Source organism: Schistocerca piceifrons, chromosome 2 (genome assembly GCF_021461385.2).
Source record: "Schistocerca piceifrons isolate TAMUIC-IGC-003096 chromosome 2, iqSchPice1.1, whole genome shotgun sequence".
Lineage (NCBI taxonomy): Eukaryota > Metazoa > Arthropoda > Insecta > Orthoptera > Acrididae > Schistocerca > Schistocerca piceifrons.
In genome coordinates this window covers 1,099,182,369-1,099,208,270 of record NC_060139.1, presented here as the reverse complement: position 1 = coordinate 1,099,208,270, position 25,902 = coordinate 1,099,182,369, and the positions used below count along the sequence as shown (strand labels likewise).

Sequence of the window (25,902 nt, the reverse complement as noted above, 5' to 3'; positions counted from 1 at the left end):
AATCACCTCAGAACACAACATTTAATAGCTTTTAACCAACTGTGCCAAATGGGTCCATTCGTGAAAATGTTACTATATGTTGACGCTCCCACCTATTATATGTGGAACACAACAATTACAACAAGGAAACAGAGAAGCCTGCGAACGCTTAGGACTACTGGAAAATGACAACCACTTGAGATTAACATTACAAGAAGCCTCATACACAGCCTCAGCTGAATAAATGAGAGACTTATTCGCCATAATTCCGATAACATGTAAGTTAACCCACCTGTATTCAAAACAGCTATGAGACTCCTTCAAAGAGAGTGTGAGTGACGACATACTGTACCAAATCTGACAAGCTCATCCTGAACTCACCATCAAATTCAGTGATGACATCTACAATGAAACACTCATTCACCTAGAAGACAAATGTTTAGCGGAAGACAAGCATATCTTAATTCAACTTGGGATGCAAGCACCATGAAAAAATGGTATCAATGTGCTAAAGTTTGAAATTACAAAGGAAAGAAGCTACAATATCAACAAATTATTTCAATACATTGCTCAGAACAAACCACTCGTCAGTGGAATCAAAAGAGAATTTACTACATTATCATGGACCAAAGTCACAACTCTGGTGGAGGTATTTACTTGGACATGGCAGGTAGGACTGGGAAAATTTTACTAATAGTTTCTAATAAATCTATTGCTGGCAGAAATACGTGCTAAAGAACACATCAAAATTGCACTGGCCTCACTTGGCATTGCAGCCACACTTATGGAAGGACGACGAACTGCCCATTACGCCCTACAATTACCACTGAATATGGCAGAAGAACAATTCCCAATATGTAAAATCTCCAGAGCATCTGGACGGGCTGAAATTCTAAAGTAAGCTAAAATTGTCTTCTGGGAGAAATGTGCAATGAAATTAGAGCATCAGTTGAAGCCATGGACAGAAAACTACAAGAAACTTTGAAGTTATGGGAGGAGCTCTACTCATATTCTCAGATTTTTAAGAAACACTTCCAATTATTCCCAAGTCAATATCAGCAAACGATACCAGGGCATGCTTAAAAAATCACACCGCTGGCCACACATACAAATACTGTGACTAACAAAAAACATGGGGGTTGAACTATCAAAAGACAAAACAACACCACATTTTGCTCAACAACTTTTACAAATAGGCAAAGGCACTTATCCTGCTGACCAGACAACTGGCCTCATTAAACTCAACAGTGACTTCTGCAACACAGCCACTGCTGAAAATAAACTCGTTGACCAAATTAACCCATACATTGTTCACAATGATACTAATCTGGACTGGCTATTTGAAATGGAAATTTAGGCAACTAAAAATAATATTGTTGACAATATTGACAATAATATCCAAAAGATAATTCCTGATGAAGAGAGAATATACAAATTGATTGACATGATGGTAAAAACTGAAGAAGGTGTGCATTTCCCTACAGAATTTCTAAGCTCTTTGCAAGTACCCGGAATGCCATTACTCTGCCTTTGACTTAAAATTGGACATCCAATTGCACTACTCAGACATCTCAACTCACCAAACCTATGTAAAGGAACAAGGATGGTGTCAAAAAGCTATCAAATAATATCATCGAAGCTGAACTTACGACTGGAAAGTACAAAGGGCACAAACTACTTATCCCCCAAATATCAGTGATATCTACTTAACTTCCATTCCAGTTTAAAATACTGCCATTTCCAATCAAATTAGCCTACAGTTTTACAAATAACAAATCACAAGAACACACTTTAAAATATTGTGGCATCAACCTCAAAGACTCCCGCTTCTGTCATGGTCAACTGTACGTAGCTTGCTCTCGAATATGAAATTCGAAAATTTTTTATGTGTATACTCCAGGTAACAAAATGAAAAATGTTGTATATAAACAACTAATGTAAACAGAATACATTCCTTTTTTTACCTCTTATATTTTAAAGTTTATCCTTTTATTCCAGCTACCATACAATCTCATATCAATTCCCTGAGTGAAGCGGGTTACCCTAGCTAGTAATGAATAAGACAGTATGAATGCTGATAACCTCCTAGGAACAGCGTAGTGACCTCATTACTGTAATCAAGAGAGATACAAAAGCCAACAGACACAGTATGTCACACTTGTTGGTTAGGGGGATGGGCATAGTGCTCTGACTTACTCCTGCTCTCTTTCTTCTCAGTACGGGACCACGAGGCCTGTCACTGATAAGCCATTGTCAAGTGGATGATTGGTGATAGATTCCTGTACTTCCTGTAGAGAAGAAAGTATCCAATGAAGAGGCTAGTACTTGATGTACCTTTGGTATCACTGGTATGGGTGTTTTAGTAACCTGCCCACCACATCTATAGCTTCCGATTGTTTGACAGCAGTCTGGTTGATTTCCAACTGCTTATTAATAGCAACTAACATATCACATGTCTGAGAATGGAATTCACAGTGGGACTTCATTTAGGCTGGTGCTACATTTATCTGAACCAAAGACCTTGATGTGGTTGGGTGGCTTATGTGCCTCAATGATACAGGCAGCCGTACAGTAGATACAACTATATCATCATCATAATCTTCAGAAGGTGCAATGGCAACAAATTGGATGATTGTCTCATCTGGTCATGTAGCCTTACCCAACATGGCCTCAGAATGGTCAAAAACAGGAGTAAGTTGAAGCCATTATATTTTCCGAGGACATTAGCTCTACTGTACGGTTTTGCGATAATGGCATCCTCTTGGAAAAATATTGCAGAGGTAAAATTGTCCCCAATCAGATATGTGGGTGTGGAGTAGTCAAGATTACTTTTTTATCAGAAAAAGCAAATTAGGCATGCTATGGGTTGGAGTATGGACTGTTAGACCACTTAATCTAGAGTTAGGTCAGAGAACTTGAAAAGGGAAATCAATGTGTTCACGTAAGTAAATCTGGGAATTAGTTAAGTGTACTAGTCATGTGAGTACAGTGTTATCAACACAAAATCAAGTAGGGGTAATGTGGTAGCAGGACTAATAACTGACAAGAAAATAAGAATGCTAGTGAAGTACATGAACAGCACAGTGAACTGAGATCGACACAAAGCTGAAACCCACTACAGTAGTACAATCATATTTGCATGCTAGCTCTGTGCGTGAGGAAGATATGGGCAGAACTGATGATGAGATAAGAAATTATTAAGTTCATTGTGTTGTTGTTGTGGTCTTCAGTCCTGAGACTGGTTTGCTGCAGCTCTCCGTGCTAATCTATCCTGTGCAAGCTCCTTCATCTCCCAGTTCCTCTAGGGGACAAAAATTTAATTGTGTTCTGAGACTGGAATTTGACAGGAGGAAAAGAAAGAGGAGGTCAGATTAGGACAACAAGACTGGGTGAAAGGAATGAAATGTGCAGGGGGGGAGGGGGGGGGGGAGGCTGCCTGGAGGAATTTTGCTCAGAATATTATGTAATCATTGCTAATACTTGATTTATGAACCAGAAATGGGATCTGTATATGTGGAAGTGATCTGAAGAAATCAGGAGGTTCCAAACAGATGAAACACTAGTCAGACAGAGATGTAGAAATCACATTTTAAAATGAAATACGTTTATGGGGGCAGAAATGAACTCTAATCATAAATTATTGGTTATTTATTTATTTATTTATTTCTTGTTCCGTAGATCCAGTTAGTGAGTCAATCACAAGGATATGGAACGTGTCAAATTGTACAGGTTTCAATTTAAACTTACAATAAATACAAGGGCATTTCAATGGCAAATTGTACATAGTTTAAGTAAGACATACTATAAATACAGTAACAGATACAATGTCAGCTAGATAACATAACTACCATTTGACAGAAAAAGGAGTTTCAAATAAAGGTTAAAGATAAGAGCACAAAGTTAAATCAGATATTAGGCCTACAAGAGTAGATACATGTACAGCCAATCTGTTGTTACAAAAAGTGTGCTAATGCCCAAATGCACAATAAAATCAATTGAACTACTTCTAGACATAATACGTTTAGTGATGGTATACATTTTCTTTCAGGTATTCATCCACAGTATAATAAGATTTCTCTGTCAGGTAATCTTTGAGAACTTGTTTAAATTTTGGCAGTTCTGTATGAACACATTTGATATGTAGTGGTAGAGCATTGAACAGCTTAATGCTGGAGTAGTAAACTCCTTTTTGTACCAGAGTGAGAGGTTTCATTTCTAAATGTAGATTGTTTTTGTTTCTGGTGTTATAGCCATGGAATTTACTGTTGTCTTGGTAGATGGAATAATTTTTGCACACAAAGGTGAGCAAGGAAAAAATATACTGTGAGGCAGTTGTTAGGATACCTATCTTCTGAAGCAAGTGCCTGCAAGAGTGTCTTTGATGGACCCCACACATTATTCTGATTGCTTTTTTTTGGATGGTGAAAACTTTTTTTGCAAGTGGTTGGTTCCCCCAGAATATGATAGCATATGACATCAATGAGTGGAAGTAGCCAAAGTAGGCAACCTTAATAGTGTCAACTTCAGCCACTGAAGAAATTACCCGTAATGCAAATGTTGCCGAGCTAAGTTTTTTACACAGATGAAGAATGTGAACTGACCAATTACATTTACTGTCTATGTAAGCACCCAGGAATTTTGTGTCTTCAACTTTCTGTATTGGTTGAGCTCTACATTTTATGTTAATTTCATCGGGATTACTTTGTGATGTATGGAACCTCATATAATGAGTTTTATCTGCATTGAGCGAGAGACCATTTGAGGAGAACCAATTTAAGATGTCATTAAAAACAGTATTTGTAGTTTTTTCAAGATCATGATCAATCAAATCGTCAATTAGAATTGTGGTATCATTGGCAAACAGGGTAAATTTGCTGTTTGTCTCAGAATAAAGAGGAAGATCATTAATAAAGATGAGGAAAAGCAGTGGGCCCAAAACAGAGCCTTGAGGCACACCACACGTTATCGCGTCCCATTCAGACGAGGCAGGTTCTCCAGAAGAGCCATTTAGCATTACAGTCTGCTTCCGATCCTTTAGATATGATTGCAGCCACAAGCCAACAGTACCACCTAAACTATAGTATTCTGCCTTTTTCCAAAGAATTTGGTGGTTTACACAGTCAAAGGCTTTCGTAAGATCACAAAAAATACCCACTGGAGACATTTTTTTGTTAATGGCTTCCAAAACTTGGTTGCTGAAAGAGAATATTGCCTGTTCAGTACAAAGACTGGCACGAAAACCAAACTGATTTTTGCTTAAGATACTGTGGAAGTTGAGATGGTCTACAATCCTCCTGTGCATGAGTTTTTCTAGAATTTTCGAGAAGGTAGTTAATAGGGATATTGGGTGATAGTTTGTAACAATGCTTTTATCCCCTTTTTTAAAGAGAGGAATCACTACAGCCAACTTAAGTCTGTCAGGGACAATCCCATCTTGTAGGGATGCATTGTATATGTTGCATAAGACGGGACTAACAAATTTATAACAGTGTTTCAGTATTTTACTAGAAATATTGTCCACACCAGCAGAATTTCTATTTTTTAAGGATCTAATTACTCTTATGACTTCGCTTACAGTAACTGGAGGTAAGGATATCTGTGGGATTCTGTTACTAATAGCTTTCTGTAGGAGGGACAATGATTCTTCCATAGAACCATTACAGCCTGCTGCTCTCAAAAAGTGGTTATTAAATATTTCTGCAACCAACTCAGGTTTCTTTATGATACTGTCCCCTGTATTAATCTCTACCTGAGACATGTTCCCTGTTGTCCTGCCAGTTTCCCTCTTTATTACATTCCATATAGTTTTAATTTTATTTTCTGAGCTTTCAATTTCTGATTTTATGCACGTACTTTTAGATTTATTTATAACCTTCTTGAGAATGCTACAGTAAAGTTTGTAGTGTTGTCGTTTCTTTGGATCATTACAAGTCCTGAGAGAACTGTATAACATCCTCTTTGTTCTACAAGATGTTATTATCCCTGTAGTGATCCAAGACTTCTTGGCATTGCCTATATGACTATTTCTAACTACTTTTTTGGGAAAGATGGACTCAAATACAGACATGAATTCATTTAAAAATGAATTGTACTTTTTGTTTACATCTGTTTCCCTATAAACTCGGCTCCAGTCTATCTCTTTTAGGCTATCATTGAATTTCTTAAGGCCCTGTTCATTTATTATCCTAAAAGATTTCCAAGAATGCTCGGAACTGTTGCACACACTGATGTAATTGAGCCTAAGCAATTGACCACCATGATCAGAAAGGCCAAGAATTGGATGTACAGTGATCTCATTGCATTTAGACTTATCTATAAATATATTATCTATCAGACTTTTACTGTTAACAGTAATCCTAGTTGGGAAATCTACTATTGCCATCAGATTATGAGACTCCATTAAATGTACTAAATCAGCTTTACTATTGCTCTCATTTAGGAAATCAACATTAAAGTCACCAGTAATTATCAAGTTCTTGGACTTTGAGTACAGTGTGGATAATAAAGAATCTAAGTGCTTAAGAAATACATTCAAATTCCCTGAGGAAGATCTATACAGTGCTAACACTACAGCCGTGAAGTCATTTACAGTAATCTCAACACCACATACTTCAATTTGTTGCTCTATACAATGGCTCTTTGCTAAGAAATTACAGACGGGAAGGATACTGATGACACTGAAACTGGATAAGTTGTCAAGAGTTTGAAATAGAAAATTAGGCAATGATTGACTGAAAGGCAGGAGAAAGGAATAAAACAGAACATGAATGGAGAGATTTTAGAGACGATATAGTGAAAGAAACAGATGATCAAATACTGGTCTAAAAAAGACAAAGCCCATTGTAAATCCTTGGATAACATGTAAGATATTGAATTTATCTGGCAAGAGGAGAAAACATAAAGCTGCCTCAAATGAAGCAGGCAAAAGGGGATACAGAAATTTAAAGAATGAGTTTGACAAGAAGTTCAAGACGGCAAAGCAGGAATTTCTAGAGTAGAAATGAAAGCTGTAAAATTGTGTGTGTGTGTGTATGAGAAAGGTAAATGGCATCCACAGGAAAAGAGAAGAGACTTTGGGGAAAAGCAGCTGTGTGAATATTAACAGTTCACATGCTATGCCAGTTCTTAACAAACAAGAGTAAGAGGAAAGGTGGAAGGCGCACACAGAAGGTCTACACAATAGGAATGAACTTGGAATACAATATTACAGAAAAGTAAGAGGAAGTGGCTGAATATGAGATGGCAGATATGGTACTGTGAGAAGAATTGGATACAGCATTGAAAGACCTAAGGCAAAAGAATACTCTTCGAGTAGATGACATACCCTCAGAATTGATGATGTCCTTGGGAGGCCCAGCAGTAAGAAGGGATATGAGGCAGGTTAAATACCCTCAGACTTCAAGAAGAATGTAATAATTGCAATAAGAAAGAAGGTAGGTGGCAAGAGGTGTGAATATTAGTGAAACATTGGTCCATTAAGTCACAACTGTAAAATATTGGCACAAATTATTTGCAGAAAAATGGAAAGTCTGATAGAAGCTGAGATCAAGAAAGAACAAATTGAGCCTTGAAGAAATGGAACACTCTCTTTGAAGCTTTGAATGTAGAAGGAATAAAATACAGAGAGTGAAAGGTTATCTACAATTCACACAGAAAACAGGCAATGCTCAAAGGATATGAAAAGGAAGCAGTAGCTGAGCAGGGAGTTAGACTGGGTTGTATCCTATCCCTACTGTTATTCAAGATGCATAGTGAGCAAATAGGGAAGGAAACCAACAACAAAATTTGGAAAAGGAATTAGAATTCAGGGAGAAGAAATGAGTACGGTTAGAAGCATTAACATAATTCTGTCAGAAACCGTAAAGTACTCGAAAAAATCTGTCAAAGAAAGCTTATAAGGTGAATATCGGCGAAAGAACGACAAGAATAATGGAGTGCAGACAAATTAAATCAAGTGATGCAGAGGGAATTAGATTACCAAATAAGAAACAAAAAGTAGGGGCAGAGTTCTGTTATCTGGGTAGAAAAAAACTGACAATGGCCAATGTGGAGAGGATTTAAATTGCAGACTCGCAGCAGCAAAAAACCCCTTTCTAAAAAACATAAATTTTTTAACATCTGATACAAATTAGGAAATATTTTCTGAAACTATCTGTCTCAAATGTAGCATTATGCAGAAGTGAAATGTGAATGACAGACAGTTCACACAACAAGGAAAAGAAGCTTTTGAAATGTGGTATTTAGTGCCCCACCAGCAGACATCACTGGTAGCAGATGGCCTGGCATGAGTAGCACCATGCACATCTCTAATGCTGTTTTGGATTTTCCATTTTGCCACAGATTGACTCACATAGCGAGTTTTAATTTTGTATTGTGTAGTTTTGTTTCCAAGCACACTGTCGAGCCAGTGTCACCTTGTACAGCACCTCACACTGACAGTGTAGTTTAGAGGCATTTGTTGCCTGTGCAGACACTAAAGTGGTGATGAAGAATGTTCTTATGTGTGTGATGCTTGTATTTTTTCCCTTTCCTTTTCATATTGTTAATTTTGGGTCACCACAGATCCACCCTTTCTACAATGCTGGCAGGAACAGTTGGACCTACAGTAGTAGGAGCTGCTGCAAGTGTTGCTAAACCAAAATAAAGAATTGATTCACACCCATTCCAGTCAGTTGGTGAGCTGAGCATTCACCATGCACTTCCTTCACCATTCCCTCACCACTTCTGATGCCATTTCCCAGTTTCATTCAGTCTACAGAAAAGGGGAAAAATTACCTGTTAAGAGTTCTCACCGCACTGCCACGTAAGGCATTCTAGTTGATCCGGTCCACAAAGTCACCTTCTTGTTGTACAGAAATCAACAGTTATATGACATTATGCAAAATACTTGCCTTCCACTGAGGCTGAGAAATTCAACATTCATGAACTTTGTTGGTTGCTTTTGCAGTAGTTCGGACACGACACTGATGCATTGGTGGCACGATTGCAGTTTAATCAGCACCAAAAGTGCCCTGGGCAGTTCTATATGGACTGGATAGCTGATTTGCAACATCTCCCATGCAGTGTCATTTTTAATTTCCAAATGTGATAGTTCATATGCTAATTCTGGATGTGATTGGTTAGCACTTGAACTGAAGTCCAAGCTAGCATGTTGACCGTTTTGAATATTTCATTAGCTGATACTGCCCAGATTGCAGGATGGCATGAGATTATAGTGGCACCATCAGACATCCCTTTGGGACACCTGGCAGGTGGCACAATTAGATGTGCATGATAAACTGCGCCCAATGCCCTGTGGAGCTCTCTGGGTTATCACACGTTGATCCTGTTGACAATCCCTGTGCAGTGGCATTGTGGTGATGCCAACCTCACCCACATCGAGCTCAGGAGGTTCGTGTCAATCGCAACACCACAACTCCAACTCACAGTATTTCTTGGGTCCTCGTTGTTGCTCTCCTTCCTCTCTCCGAATGGTTCTTCCGTGATAGGCTTTTGGTGCATGTTCAATGAGATTACCCACATACAGTGGCCACGTATGGGGCATATCATCGAGTAAGCTATTTAGTAACAATTTTATGACAGTCACCAGGCCACAAGTTGGTCATCAGAAAGCCACGTTTTTGTTGGACCATGGGGCTGTCCATATGCCCTCCATATGTCACCCCAGTGTATTTTGCTGACACTGATAGTGGATGGGCACTTAGTCAAATTTTAAGGAGACATGGGAGCAACAGGTACCTTCATTAACTTAGATATCTACAGGCTCTTCGGCTGACCAGAGTTGCAACTGCCACTGTGTCAGTTTGTCTTATAGTACACAGTATTCTCCTGTGAGAAGCAGTTCTCCATCACTGCACATTATAAGAATCTGGAACAGCAGTTTACATTGTTAGTGGTCAATTCCACACTGGCACATAATATTTTTGGGTTAAGACACCTTCTCTGTTTTTGGCTTTCAGATAGTTGAGAAAGTGCATTTTGTGTCTCGGTCAGTACCTTTTCAAGATCTGGACTATTTACTGTGGTTATACAAACAGCTGAATGAGAATCTCTCAGGCCCGACAGAAAAAAAATGGAGGCACAAGTTTATCTTAAGACGCCATGCAATCAGTCGTGCCAGTGCCCTTTCACACCATCTCTGCTGTGGTCTCCCAGTCCACCAGGCGGCACGTTTGGTTGTGACACTGCTCCAGGGATGGGTTCCCCCTAGCAACAATGAGCTCCCTGTTGCTGCCTCTTCCTGACCTTCGCTGTCCTCCCTCTGGTGAGGCTCACTCCTGCACCCACTGATGTTGAGCCCACGAATTTTGAACCCCTTTCCTCCTCCACCTCCTCTCCCATGCACCATCGGAAGTGGTCTCATCTCTGCTGCCACCAGTGGACCGACTGCTGCCACATCCTCCACAGCCTTCTGCTGCTCCAGCAGAGATGCCAGCACCGTGTCACATCCTTCAGTCAGTTGTTGGTCAGGGGTCCAGGTCTCTAGTGCTCACTCTGGTTCTATGCCGCAGGGTGTGGCCTGACCTTGGCCATTTTTGACTCTACCTGGAGTTTCCAGGGGAAGAGATTTAGTATCCCAATCACTGGACACTGTGAAGGAGGCAGATGTGCTGTTGTGGAAAGCACAGCAGAATAGTGTGGACAATCACCACAGGGAATGCATGCAGGTCGTGTTCTATGGGACGACCCACTGAAGGAAATCTTTACTTGAGGCCAACCGTAAGCCAAGTGGGACAGTTCAAGTGCTTCATTTGACCACAGTGGAATTCGCCTTACACCTCGTGTGTTATGCCGTTGAGGTGTGCTCGGTCATCTGCCACCTGCATCGGCTGTGTGTTGTGTTTATCCTTGCACGTGACTCTATATGGTTTCGGATTTTCTGCTCCCCTGTAGATTGACTCATGAGGTGAGTTTTCATTTCCTCTTGTGTGGTTCTCTTCCCTGCTTGTTATCGAGTCACCATCTTCCCGTGCAACATCTTGTGCCGACAGCATTTTTAGTGGCATTGTCACACCTGAGCAGATAGTAATGGTGCTACAGGAGAATGCTGAAGATTAGCTGAGCAGGTCAGTCAACTGATGTCAAGACTCTGAAGGAAACTGGGGAAAGAAGAAATTCATGGCATGGCGTAACTAAAAGAATGGATTAGTCAATAGGACACGTTGTGAGGGATCAAGGAACTGTCAGTTTGGTGGGTAAAAGAGGTGTGTGTGTGTGTGTGTGTGTGTGTGTGTGTGTGTGTGTGTGTGTGTGTGTGTTGGGAAGGGGAGGAAGGGAAATGGGGTAAAAATTAAAAATTGTAGAGGGAGACCGACATACAAACTGTTCAAGGTTCTAATGGATATAGTTTGTAGCTGATATGCAGAGATAAACAGACTTCTACAGAATCCTTGTGATCTAGTTCTTTGTTGTTTGTTACTATAATATTTAAAATAGGTACATCATAACTCAATTCATTTTATTTGTATGCTTTGGACATACGAAGTATATTCAGGGTGGAGAAAAATTGTGTAACGAAATTTTAACCCTAGATAGCTGATGCCAGTAGGAACCAAAATTACTAAGATTGTGTAGGTCGACAACACACCATTTTTAAACTACAGAACCTTGGCACCATGTGCTCCAATTGGCTGTGGGGTTGCCCTGTTGCCATTCGTTGGCTGACTGGCAGTGCTATTGTTGTTGGTTCACACATGCAAACGTCCCTCGCCCCACCACTGCCCCAAAGTGACACGCAAAGCATTCATGGTCATGTGTTGTCCAGAGCATCTGGCAACAGGGCAGCAGCAGCCGGCCGCAACACAAGCAGCAACAGCGAAGTAACCAATTTTCTGACTTTTATGAGTTTCTAAATAGGAGCGAATTTTATGCTATCATCTATGTGCTTTAATAGTTTAGTTTCTTGTGTTTCTGCATGTTTATTTAACATCTAATAGCCACAGTTCTCGCATTTTCGTTTGCATTGGAAAGTAAATTGAGTTTGTGACATATTCCAAGTTCCTAATAATTTAATTTCACCTGAGGGCTTTGGTAGTTAGGTTTTTGAATCTCTGTGTGTTAATCTAATTTATTAGACACAGTTCCTGCATTTTCGTCAGGGTCTACAGTAGAATTGTGCAGTAAGTGCTGATAGTCCATTTATCTGCATAGTTTAGCTTTCCACAGTCTTTAGTACGGACAGGGGCTGTAACTGTTAAGTGTGGATACGATCTGAGTTGGTGACACTTTGCTCTCAGCTTTAGGCTGTGACGGTTTCATTTACACAGCTTGAGACTGCAGTGGATGGGCACCATTGTTGTGGGCCGGCCGTGGGGATAGAAATGGACATTCAGCATGGCAAAGTTCTCACATTGGTCCTCACTGGTAGACAGCCCAGTTACTGCTCGCACTGAAGTTGATCCCTCAACTGTGGTTGAGTGGGAGGTCATCCCAGGGCGTAGCAGGTGGCAAAAGACTTCACAGGTGGCTGCATGTAAGGCCTCCCTGGTTTGTCTGAGAAACAGGTTCCAGGTGCTGTCTGTGGCTGACACTGTTGCTGAGCCAGATGCTGTCACCTGTCCTGTTTCACAGGAGACCACTCAGCCTGCAAGATCCGGGCAACCACATACAGTGGGATTATTGGTAGTTGGGAGCTCCAACATTAGGCACATTATGGGGGCCCTTAGGGAAATGGCTGCCGAGAAGGGAAAAAAACCAATGTGCACTCCATGTGCATACCAGGTGGAGTCATTTCAGATGTGGAACACGTCCTTGTGGATGCCATGTAGAGCACAGGGTGCAGTCAACTGCACACATTGGTACCAATGATGTGTACCACTTTGGATCAGAAGAGATTCTCTCAGGTTTCGAGTGGCTAACAGACATGGTAAAGACTGCCAGTCTTGCTTGCAAGATGAAAGCTGAGCTGACCATTTGAAGCATAGTTGACAGGACTGATTGCGGACATCTGATACAGAACCAAGTGGAGGGTCTGAATCAGAGGCTCAGATGGTTCTGCAACAGTGTAGGCTGCAGATTCCTTGACTTGCGCCAAAGGGTGGTTGGGTTTTGGGTTCTGCTGAAAAGATCAGGTGTCCACTATATGCAGGAGGCAGCTAGATGGGTAGCAGGGTCTGTGTGGATTGGACTGGGTGGCTTTTTAGGTCAGAGGATCTCGGGAAAATACAAGAAGGGCTTCAGTCACAAACAGTGCAGGCTGAACACAGGAGGAATGTAGATACTGGATCCATCAGTATGACAGTTGTAAACTGTCGTAGCTGTGTTGGGAAAGTATCAGAGCTCCAAGCGCTAGTAGAAAGCCCTGATGCTCAAATCATTATAGGCACTGAAAGCTGCCTAAAGCTGGATTTAAGCTCAGCTGAAATTTTTGCAAAGAACCTAACTGTGTTCCAAACAGATAGGCTAAACACAGTTGGCAGTGGCATGTTTGTTGCTGTTTGAAGTAGTTTATCATGTCGTGAAATTGAAATAGATAGTTCCTGTGTATGGGCAGAGGTCATTGTTGGCAACCAGAATAAAATAGTAATTGGATCCTTTTACCACCTTCCCAATTCAGATGATAGAGTTGTTGAAAGGTTCAAAGGAAACTTGAGTCTGATTTCAAACACGTACCCAACTCATACAATAATAGTTGGTAATGACTTTAATTTACCCTCGATATGTTGGTGAAAATACATGTTTAATTCTGGAGGTACGCATAAAATATCATCCAAAATTGTGCTAAACGCATTCTCTGAAAATTATTTCGAGCAGTTAGTTCATGAGCCCACACATATAGTAAACGGTTGCGAAAGCATACTTGACCTCTTAGCAACAAATAATCCTGAGTTAATAACAAGCATCAAAACAGATAAAGGGAATAGTGAAAACTGGGTTGTCGTAGCGAGACTGAATATTGTAACCCCCAAATCCTCCAAAAATAAATGAAAAATATACCTATTCAAAAAAGCAGATAAAAATTCACTTGACACCTTCCTGAGAGACAATCTCCACTAATTCCAAATTAATTATATAAGTGTAGACCAGATGTGGCTAGAATTCAGAAAAATAGTATCGGCAGAAATTGAGAGATTTATACCAAATAAATTAACAAACGTCAGAGCTTTTGAGGTACACAAAACAGGTCAGAACACTGTTGCAGAAAGAACGAAACAAACATGCCAAATTTAAACAGACGCAAAATCCCCAAGATAGGCGATCTTTTATAGAACCTCAAAATGTACTGTGGACTTCAAAGCAAGATGCCTATAACAGTTTCCACAACAAAACTTTGTCCTGAAACCTCACACAGAATCCAAAGAGATTCTGATCGTTTGTGAAGCATGTAGTGGCAAGAAACAATCAATGCCTTCTCTGTGCAATAGCAATGGAGATACTATCGAAGACAGTGCTGCCAAAGCAGATTTACTAAACACAGCCTTCCAAAATGCCTTCACAAAAGAAGACAAAGAAAGTATACCAGAATTCAAATCAAGAACAGCTGCCAACATGAGTAACGTAGAAGTAAATATCCTCAGAGTTGTGAAGCAACTTAAATCACTTAAAAAAGCAAGTCTTCTGGTCCAGACTGAATACCAATTAGGTTCCTTTCAGATTATGCTGATGCATTAGCTGCATACTTGACAATCATATACAATCATTCGCTTGACAAAAGATCTGTACCCTGAGACTGGAAAGTTGCACAGGTCACACCAATATTCAAGAAAGTCAGTAGGAGTAATCCACTTAATTACAGGCCCATATCATTAACATTGATATGCAGCAGCATTCTGGAAGATATATTGTGTTAAAACATTATGAATTACCTTGAAGAAAATGGTCTATTGACACACAGTCAACATAGGTTTAGAAAACATCGTTCCTTTGAAACACAACTAGCTCTTTATTCGCATGAAGTGTTGAGTGCTATTGACAAGAGATTTCAGATCGATTCCATATTTCTGGAACCGGTAGGCTTTCGACGCTATATCACACAAGCGGCTTGTAGTGAAATTGCATTCTTATGGAATATTGTCTCAGTTATATGACTGGATTGGTGACTTCCTGTCAGAGAGGTCACAGTTCGTAATAATTGACAGAAAGTCATTGAGTAAAACAGAAGTGATTTGTGGCATTCCCCAAGGTAGCGTTATAGGCCCTTTGCTGTTCCTTATTTATATAAACGATTTGGAAGACAATCTGAGCAGCCGTCTTAGGTTGTTTACAGATGATGCTGTCATTTATCAACCAATAAAGTCATCAGAAGATCAAAACAAACTGTAATACTACATAGAAAAGATATCTGAATGGTGCGAAAAGTGGCAGTTGACCCTAAATAATGAAAAGTGTGAGGTCATCAACATGAGTGCTAAAAGGAATCCATTAAACTTCGGTTACATGATAAATCAGTCTAATCTAAAAGCCGTAAATTCAACTAAATACCTCGGTATTACAATTACGAACAACTTAAGTTGGGAAGAACACATTGAAAATGTTGTGCGGAAGGCTAATCAAAGGCTGCGTTTTATCGCCAGGACACTTAGAAAATGTAACAGACCTACTAAGGAGACTGCCTACGCTACGCTTGTCCGTCCTCTTTTAGAATACTGCTGCGCGGTGTGGGATCCTTACCAGGTAGGACTGACGGAGTACATCGAAAGACTTCAAAGAAGGGCAGCACGTTTTGTATTATTGCAAAATATGGGAGAGAGTGTCACAGAAATGATTCAGGATTTGGGCTGGACTTCATTGAGAGAAAGGCGTTTCTTGTTGTGACGGAATCTTCTCACAAAATTCCAATCACCTACTTTCTCCTCCGAATGCCAAAATAGTTTGTTGACACCAACCTACATGTGGAGAAATGGTCACCATGATAAAATCAGGGAAATCAGAGCTCGTACAAAAAAATATGGGTGTTTGTTCTTTTGGCGTGCTATACGAGATTGGAATAATAGAGAATTATGAAGGTGGTTCAATGAACCCTCTGCCAGACACTTTAATGTGATTTGCAGAGAATCTGTGTAGATGTAGATGTTGAATCCCGTGCCCAATTGGAGTGCTTGGCGCCAAGTTTTGGTTGTTTAAAAGTTGTGCATTGTCAACCTACACGACATTAGTAATTTTGGCTCCTAAGGGCATCAGCTACCCAGGGTTAAAATTTCATGACACAATTTTTCTCCACCCTGTATACTTATCTCTAGTCATAACTCATTTAAAACATGAAATGCAGTTTAGGACTCATGTGTATTATATCATTACATACTGAGTTGACAATTTAGTGATTAAATTAATAGGAAACAGAATGGCTGGCCAATACACCCAAGAGATGTAACTCTGAGTATGTGAACAAGCTAGCTTTTAAAACTATTAGTTGCATCCACAGGGAAAGATTAGGAAAGGTGAAAAAAGGTGGCCAGGTGACTCCCAATGCAGGCCAAGAGTGACCTGCATGGTATGAGGCTGCTGGGAGTCTTAAGATGACACAGAGACGAAAGTCAAATTAGTACATTGTTAACCACAGAGCCAGTTTCGGTGCTCAGAAGATCATAAAACGGCAGAGTGAGGGGTAAAACCAGTTAAAGGCACGCCATGCCCATTTCAATGGTACCCCAGGGTGGTGGATGGGGGAGGGGGGGGGGGGAGAGGGGGGAAGGGAAGGGCAGCTGCAAGCAGCTGTCACTTTGCCTGTACCTCAGCATGTGTCATATAGGCTACCAGTCAGATGGCCCTATTCTGCCACATTCACACCTTGTCATGTAATGTGCACAAACCATTTGCCCACCCCTGCCCATGGGCAATTGCCCAAGATGTACTGTTACTGTTAACCAGGAAAAGGAATGTAAAGGGAAGAAAAACAGAATGGGTGTGTGCGTGTAGGGTTGGGGTAATAGTGAGTGGAGGAGGGTGTGTTACTAGGTGTAAGGCTCCAAATGGCCCAGATCATGTAGCAACACTCAGGTACATCAGAAGGCTCCAAATGGCACAGATCATGTAGCAACACTCAAGTACATCATGTTATGCTGCAGAGTACGCTCAGCAACAGCGTACCACGTGCCTCTCCGAGACAGACGTTCTTATGTAATCAGTGATCTTGATTATTGATGCTTATTTCTATAGAAAGAGCAGCGGCATCAACATGCATTAGCTGACCAGTTTTTCTGTAAGTACAGTTGTTCAGGTAGAAATATTTTGGTAGGAATAATAGTATGGGAATATCACACTGTTTTACAAAGCTATACCACAGATTTAGGAGTGCAATGGAAGGTAAAAGTTGCTGGTGTGGAAATAATCTAAGGAATTATTTTTCATTATCATTCCATACCAGAAAGATGCCATCCATAAATATACCATCCAAGTATTGTCACAATAGCACATTTCCGGGGAAAAAGGAAAAGAATCTCTTTATATTCAATGACAACACAATGAATAAAATTTAATATTGGCCTTACCTCTACACAAACACTATCCTCATCCTTCTGCTGCATGGAACAAACATTACAGAATTAATTAGCAGAAATTTCACATAAGGCACAAGTAGATAACACTGTAGAATTGAACAGCATCCCAAATAAAAGAATATTGTGTGATGATGTAAATTTTGTTGAAAACGGAAATTTTAAAAATAGTGTCAACGGGTGGGAATGTGTGTGTTGATGAATAAATGACCATTTAATATAATATAAGTAACTACATTATTTTACTTTATATGTGTAGCTTCATGTCCTGATTAAGAAAATGACAGCATTATGACTATTTTTTAACAAGGGAAGTGTCACTTGAATAACATTTTATAAAAAATTGAGCAGTATTTGATTTAGACAGTGCATGTTTCAAAACATCTCAGTTTTGCTGTTTTTTTTTCTTTTTAATGTTGTGTTTCCTCCTGAAAACTTTTAAATGGTTCTCTTCTCCGTGGGATGTAGAATTCCTTTTGTTCATCTTTTTCTCTTTGACAATAAAAATCACAAAGATTTAAATTCCTTAATCCCTTTGTTATTGCTACTTGTTACAGGTCATAATTTCTACCAAAGTTCACCTTTAATTATATTATTTTGATTTATTCCTGGTTTTATTTGCATATTTTTTGAAATGTTTTCTTTCTTGCAATAATTTCCTTCTCATTCTGCACTTTTAATTATGTGGGAATTTTGTTCTTGTGTTTTTATTTTTATTCCAGTTTATTAATTTCATTCACTCTATTTCAATTGGTGTAGAGTCTGATATCTTCTGTCCAAAATGAACCCATCTACAAAATTATACATCACTAAACTTCCATTCAGTTTTCCATCTATGCAAATTCCGTGTAACTATTTCCCAAGATTTCCGTTTTTCTAAATCACCTTTCTTTGTTGAAATATGATACATTTTTGTGTTTTTGAAGGTCACAATGTGAAGATGTTTCTTACCATATGGATGTCCTGATTTATCATCTTCTGATTATTTTTTTCAAAACTGATAATTTACTCAAGTACATTCTGCATATTTAGCTCTATTTTAATGTAGAAAAACGAATATTCAGTAGAAAAAATCTCTTTTATATCTCATTCTATATCTGTGCTGTTTGAATCACTAAAAATCAAGTGGAAAGGGGTATGTTTTACTGTAACTTATGTTGAGGTTTCTTCCCATTCAATTACAGGTACAATTTTGGAAGAATGTTTGTTAGTGTGTATTTATCTGATTGGATATCGGTTTCATTTTATCTGCACAATTTCTGTGAGTCAGAATTCAAGAGGCAGAGGTACATTTATAGTTTGCCCTGACAGATATGAAACAAATAACTAAAGGAATAATATAGGAAATAAAGAACAATGAAACATAAGAAAGACAGCTTAATAAAAACCACATCTGCAACCTCTGCAACAGTATAATTGATGCAACAGGCACAAGATCAAACATAATGACATCTCACACTCACAGTGTTAATCATTTTTCTGTATACTATTAAATCCAATCCCCATAAGTATTCGTTTGGTCCTACAATTCTCACACATTAATAGAAATTCAAACTCAGAGGCTACAAATAATTTATGTGGCAGCCTATTTTACTAATTTATAAAACATGTTCTATACCATGGCATACAAAATGGTAGATGTAAACTACATATGCTGTTTATATTTAGATTTAATAATTGCATTATCTGAAAAATATTACTACATGCTCTGAATTAAAGAAAAACTATTGAAACAGAAATTCTATGAGTACATATTCCATGAAATTAAGTATTTTCACCTTGACAAAAACACCAAAATCTGGCTCCTTATCTGCTGTGGTTTCATAAGGTGTAATTTCAAATTCAAAAGCCAAATGATCAATTGGTATTCTGTGTTTCCTGGCATAATTCTGGAGCACTCCCGTAAGGAATGACTGAGTAAAATATAATCCTGAGAGCCAAAACACAACTGGAGGGCCATTGTCAATCCAATGCTGGAAAAATTTCAACCTGCATGGATAAAAAAAGTTGTATAGGTAGCACATTATACATTAACACTAGCAATTTACTAACTGAGACACTTAGCATAGTAAGAAGCAATCTTTATATACTGTAGCGGGACACCAAAAAATCCAGTATACAATATAGGTGACTCAGAAAAAAATAAATAACTACTTTGGTGAAGAGAGAGATATACCAACATAAAATACAGATTATAGAGGGACACAGGTTAGATTTCAAGTTAAATAAGCAGATGGGTAGATCACATAACTAATGAGGAGGTACTGAATAGAACTGGGGAGAAGAGAAATGTGTGGCACAACTTGACTAGAAGAAGGGATCGGTTGGTAGAACATATTCTGAGGCATCAAGGGATCACCAATTTAGTATTGGAGGGCAGCACGGAGGGTAAAAATCGTAGAGGGAGACCAAGAGATGAATACACTAAGCAGATTCAGAAGGATGTAGGTTGCAGTAGGTACTGGGAGATGAAGAAGCTTGCACAGGATAGAGTAGCATGGAGAGCTGCATCAAACCAATCTCAGGACTGAAGACCACAACAACAACAATTTCCTTTCAGAGCTGCATGTGTTCTTTCCAGACTGGCTAACTGACAGCTCTGATTCTTCAAAGACTTGATCTATGACAGGGCACCTGAGTGGGAACATATAAAGGCGGGCAGGTGTGGAAAACAGGTGACATGCAGGCAACATCACAACCACGCCAAAGTGTGCACAACTGAATTCCACCAGCTGAGGGCCCACTACTAAGTGTGGCTGAGCAGCTCGTGCATACATGGATTGTGTGCAGCACTATCTGTGCTAATCCGTGGGTACACTGAGGGGTAAGTGAGAGTGTTCTCTTACCCTGTGGGGTACCCGAACTAGAGAGTGCGAGATGAGAAATGAAGACTGAAATACAATCAGAAATCAGAGAAAACAGTTATGATTGCAAGAAACTCTGTGCTGTTGTCGATTTACAGAAGACTGGAAAGAAAGATGGCAGAGGGAAATAGAACAAGCAAGGAAAATACAATTGTGATAGAAATGGAATGAAAAAAGAAAAACAAAGCATGTTACGGTACACAACAAATAACTAGGCAATGTAAGAAAGTGGGAGAAATGGAGAGTAAAACAGTTTCCAGATCACCAACCCCATGAGGTCACATACAACAAGTTAGCTGACTAATTATCAAATCATTTTAAATCACAACTGCATGCAACGTCTGGTCATTATAACTTTTTCAGGTTAAAACAGCAGCCAGGACTGCCCTATGAAGATGAGGTAACAGAACTTTATGGCCTTGCTAGACAATGTCACTTGTATGTTCGTGTGGGTTAAGTTACAGTGACTCTCCGATGAGAGATGTGATAACTTGGAATGTGTCCGATTCCCTTACTCGTGCTGCCGTACCAAAGCATTGGAACCCTGGCAGTATTGTCAATTAATGAGTCACAGGACATTGTCAATGTAACTGAGCACGATTTCCAAGCACTTGAAACACCTGTTTCCAAGAGTAAAACAGTTCAGGGGCCAAACCTCCCCCCCCCCCTTACTCAGGTCAGATGTCGCCTGACATCTATGTCAGTCACATGCGTACCTGTCACACCGTCAGGCCACGGCGCAGTTTGCCCAATTACGTAAGTACTTTCCACATAGCTTTCAAACACTTCATAGGCCACAGTACCAAGCTGAGTGATTAGCATGTGGCAAATAAGGTCACATACAATCACTATGTTTAAGTATAAATGGTATTAGACAGCTATCACATTCCATGTCAGACAGTGATTCTAATGAGGTGTATGTTGTGCCCGCTGTGCAACTGTCCACTGCTCCTGTTGTTGTTTCATCAGACTGCCAGGATACACACTCTGAAATTATCAACTGGCAATCCAATAAGTTGTATGTTCAGCTGCATGGCTGGCCAGAGTGGCCGAGCGATTCTAGGCGCTACAGTCTGGAACCGCGTGACCGCTATGATTGCAGGTTCGAATCCTGCCTCGGACATGGGTGTGTTTGATGTCCTTAGGTTAGTTAGGTTTAAGTAGTTCTAAGTTCTAGGGGACTGATGACCTCAGCAGTTAAGTCCCATAGTGCTCAGAGCCATTTGAACCTTTTTTTTCAGTTGCATGTGTTCAACAAGTGTGATAATTTCCAGGTACAGACTGGTGCTACTGTTATGGTGTTCAACCATGCTATGTATGAATGGTAAGGTAGCCCACAGCTTCTGTAATCATGTAACTCATTGTTAGCATACAACTGACACCCTACTCCATTTCTTTGAGAGTGTAGTTTACCAGCCATGTCCTCTGGTACTACTAAAACAGTGTTATTTCACGTCACGAGTCTATTAATATTTTTGGCATGGATAGTTTTGACCTACTCAGATTGTCAATTCATGGGAAGGTGTTAAAAATTAATTTACCTGGGTTTCTGGCCAATATTAATGCACTGAGTGACAAGTACAGTTCTCCGTTCCACTGTAGTTTAGGCAAGGCCCAAGGGTTCAAGGCCCATGTGACACTGAAACACAATGTGCAGGCCAAGTTTTTTCATGCTCATCCTGTCTCTCATGCATTACAGGACCAGGTTGTCACAGTGCAGAACAGTGATGTCATCAAACCAGTGTCTGCCAACCAATAGGTGTCACCTCTGGTGATCCTTATTAAACCATTAGGCAGGTTGAGGCTCTGCACAGACTTTAAATCAACTGTCAACCCACAACCTGTTGCTGATTCTTTTCCATTGCACCACCCTAAGGATTTGATGGACAAATTAGATCCTCAAAACTTGATCTCCAGGAGGCCTACCTGCAACTGCCTTTAGATAAGACTCAAAGAAAACTTTTCTGATCAACACACACAAGGGATTATTCCAGTTTCTGTGGTTACTATTCGGTAGCACTTCTGCCCTAGCTATTTTCCAAAGGTACCTTGAGCAACAGATGTCACAAGAACCTTCCTGTTCTAACTATTTATATTATATATCTCGGTCACATAATTAATGCACATGGCATCTACCTGCCACAGACACCCTTCATGGCCATTCACAACTTGCCTGCACCAAATAATGTAACAGAATTGCAAGATGTAATGGGGAAGCTAACCTATTACATCTATTTTATCCCAAATGGTTGTGTTCCAAAAATGAACAGCATAGAGGCAGAAGTAATGACACTATCTGCAGGACCTGACCATCATTTTGCAGGACAATGCTCGAGCACGTACCGTGCAAGCTGTTACTCATTTGTTTGACTGATGGAGCTGCTAAGTGCTATACCACCTACTGCACTCCCCTGTCTTAAGCCCTTGTGAGTTCAACTCGATTTCTAAACTGAAGGAAACACTTCACGGCATTCACTTCAGAACTGCTACAAATTTGTCGGGCAACAGTCCACACCGCTCGAACGTCAACACAACAGGCACTGCTAAGAGTATCCTACGACTTCCATATCACTGGCAACTACTTTGAAGGTCAGTAAAACTTTGACACACGTATCTATTTTGTACGAGCTGTAAATAAATAGTTGCCAGGTTCCAACCCTCATACTACAGTTACGATCTCAATAAATTCTCCATTACAGGCTTCATAGTCACAGTTGAACTCCAAGTGGGTGGCACATCCATGAAGTTTTCAAACTGACAAAAATTAACTACCATTGTGGGTGGACACAAGACTAAAAGTTTATTTCTCCAAGTTGGAGTTTTACTATTAATTTCTGTTGAACAGTGATCTGACACAAATTGTGGAGAAAGGTTTGGCAACTGTACATGCAGAACACTTAGGTACCTCTGAAATGAACAGCCCAGCTCACCTCCATTTTCGTTAGCTGGAGATAGACGAGGGCACGAGCACCTCGCCTGGGGGTACTCTGAGTGCACCCTTTAGCAATTCACTTCCCTGCCCACACGTTCTTTCATCGGATCCACCCCCAGAAGGCCGTGGGAGAACGTCCAGATTGATTTTGCCGCTCCACTTCTCAGTTTGATGATGTTCCATATCTGTCACTTCTTCAGCATCAAACTAGATAAAAACATCCATGCTCTGAGCTACATTATTGACATCACCCTCAATCTAGGGACAAAGTTGAGCAGGTGATGAGGACTTTCAAAGAAAAAATGAAAGTAGCTGTCCAGCTTGTATCCACAGGAGATGCTCTACCTTTTTCAATGCCTACAGAATGACACCGATAAATGAGAAAAGGCCATCAGAACTACTGCACGGTCAGACATCCGAGTCACTTTTACACTTACTTCAGCTCATGCCACATGACAGGATGTGGCCTCTTACCAAGACTCTGCCAGCACCAACATTGGGCCCACAGCTGTGGCCAACAGCATGAATGGGCCTAGACAATCCTCACATATACACAACTTCCACAGATTCACCATCAACAAATAGAGCTTTTTCTGGCTCGGCACTAAAAGCAATGTGGTCATAGACAAATATTGACACCTACAATGATCTACAACCTATTGTGCTTATGTGGTCTATACAACGTGCACCACAAAGCACTCTCTACCATCATATTAGACCATAGATAGGTGCTGCTCTGGGATACTCTACTGCCAGTCACCACCACTATGCCCCTACACACTTCCAATGCAGACAGCAGTTAAGTGATTAAAAACTACAGAGAGCTGCAGGTAAGCTACACAGCAAAGGCCAAAAGAAAATGACCATATCAGTGGACAAGAATAATAAATTTAATTCTTGGATTCTCAGAGAGTCTCATCTAGAAATTTATGTGCAAATTATCTTAGTTTCTTAAAACAGCTTGTCTCGAAGGGACATATCTAATTAACTCTGCTAAATAAATTGGTTATTACTGACCTCAGAATTAAGTCAGTAATGTAGCTTGCAAGGGGTTTCAATGAAGGATATGATTTACTGGCCCAAACAGCAGGTACTCTTCCAACCAACAGGCTGTTGTGCACTTCTTCCAGTTCTGAAGACATAACTACCAGTCCTTTCACTGCCTTTTGCACACTTACTAATGAGTCTTTCACAGCAGACAGCAGTCTGTTAAAACGAATCACCTCCTGATAAAAAAAGAAATGGTATCAATATATTATGTAACTCACAGTATAGCAATCAACTCTGGGAAATTTTGTGATTGTGCAATATGAAGAGTACACAGTCCTACATTTTTTTTAAAAAAAATGTCTCTAGTTACTAGCACTTGCAGAAAATGGGTGAATGATGGTGCAACCACTAGCAGATGCCAAGCTGCTGGGTTCTTTACTGCTAAACTCTTTGTGGTACACAAGAACCCAACAGTCTGGCATCTGCTAGCAAGGAAGCCTTCAAAAGCTGAGGGCTACGTAAATACTACAGTACTACCAACAACTTACTTCCCTTCATGGCTGATGCTGCCTGAAATTGATAGCTTAAACAACAAAAACACAAAATATTAATATTGGTAAGAAACCATAACATATTATAGCAATACAGAGGGCAGGAGCACTATAAATGATAGTTCTACTATGTAAGAAATTTTAATTTCTTCATAATAATCATCATAGGAGAAGAAATTTTAGAAAAACTTTAATGCTTTTCAGACCTGAATTATTTCAGGAGGAAGGAAAATATTTATTTATGTAGTAATGGTTTTGGGTGATTTTTTAGTGATTTTAGATACAAGATACCTACAAAAATATGTACTCATTTTCAAAACAAACTTTGCACTCTTGGCTTCATTTTATGGACTGAAGTAACTAATTACAAAATACTCTCTATTGTTTTAAATAGTAATATGGTCATTCAATAATTATCATGCAAAATAACAATACCAATATTCAATTATACAGTGGAATATAGTAAACCAACTACATCTGTGTATTCTGGTGATCATGAGTTGCTGCACACTGTTACATTGACTCACTGATATTTTCATAGTGATGCTCAACAGTTGGTAGCACTTGAGTGTGATGGAAAGGTTGAACATCTGTTGGGTAAAAGTGCTTCTGTTGCAGCCAAGACACAGTAAAAGTTAATGTACACAATAGTAGCCAGAGGGTCTGAAAGGGTTAACTGAAAACATTTCCTTCATTGCCTCACGTGTTAAAATGTGGTGATGCACAAATTATTTTTTGGCATGCAACATATCTGCTGTAGCAGAAGGAGAGGCACCTTGGCAGATGACATTTTCAGCTGGTGCACATAGCACTGCAGAATATGTGTAGCCGTAGAGATAGTTATGTCTCACACAGAAACGTCTTTGCTGAGTCTTGGTTTTTCTAGAAAAGCCATGCAGCAGGAAACAATATTCTCAGACACTGAGAAAAGTGCACGACGGATGTGTCTACATGTGTTTTGACAGTGACTGTGAGTTGAACTTCATTAGGAAACGCCAGAAGATATTTAATGGTTTGCTGAGTGTTTCGTTAGGTTGAAGCAAGAAGGCAGCATAATGGGCAAGGTGGTTTTGAAATGCATAGCAGTACTGTGGTCCACTGCATTGCCTTTGGAGAGCTGGTGGTAGACAAAGAAAAGATACGGAGTAATTGCA

The 25,902-nt window shown here is 39.8% G+C and overlaps 1 protein-coding gene across 1 annotated transcript in view; it reads right to left on the bottom strand.

Moving 5' to 3' along the window:
- LOC124776158 (dynein axonemal heavy chain 3) overlaps window positions 1–25,902 on the bottom strand; it is a 1,197,897-nt gene that overhangs the window by 51,602 nt on the left and 1,120,393 nt on the right. The window contains exons 63-65 of the mRNA XM_047250998.1: window positions 24,225–24,433; window positions 19,190–19,400; window positions 17,406–17,435 (exon numbers count right to left, since the gene is read on the bottom strand). Coding sequence (XP_047106954.1) covers window positions 17,406–17,435; window positions 19,190–19,400; window positions 24,225–24,433 — 450 coding nt within the window. The remainder of the gene's footprint in view (window positions 1–17,405; window positions 17,436–19,189; window positions 19,401–24,224; window positions 24,434–25,902) is intronic.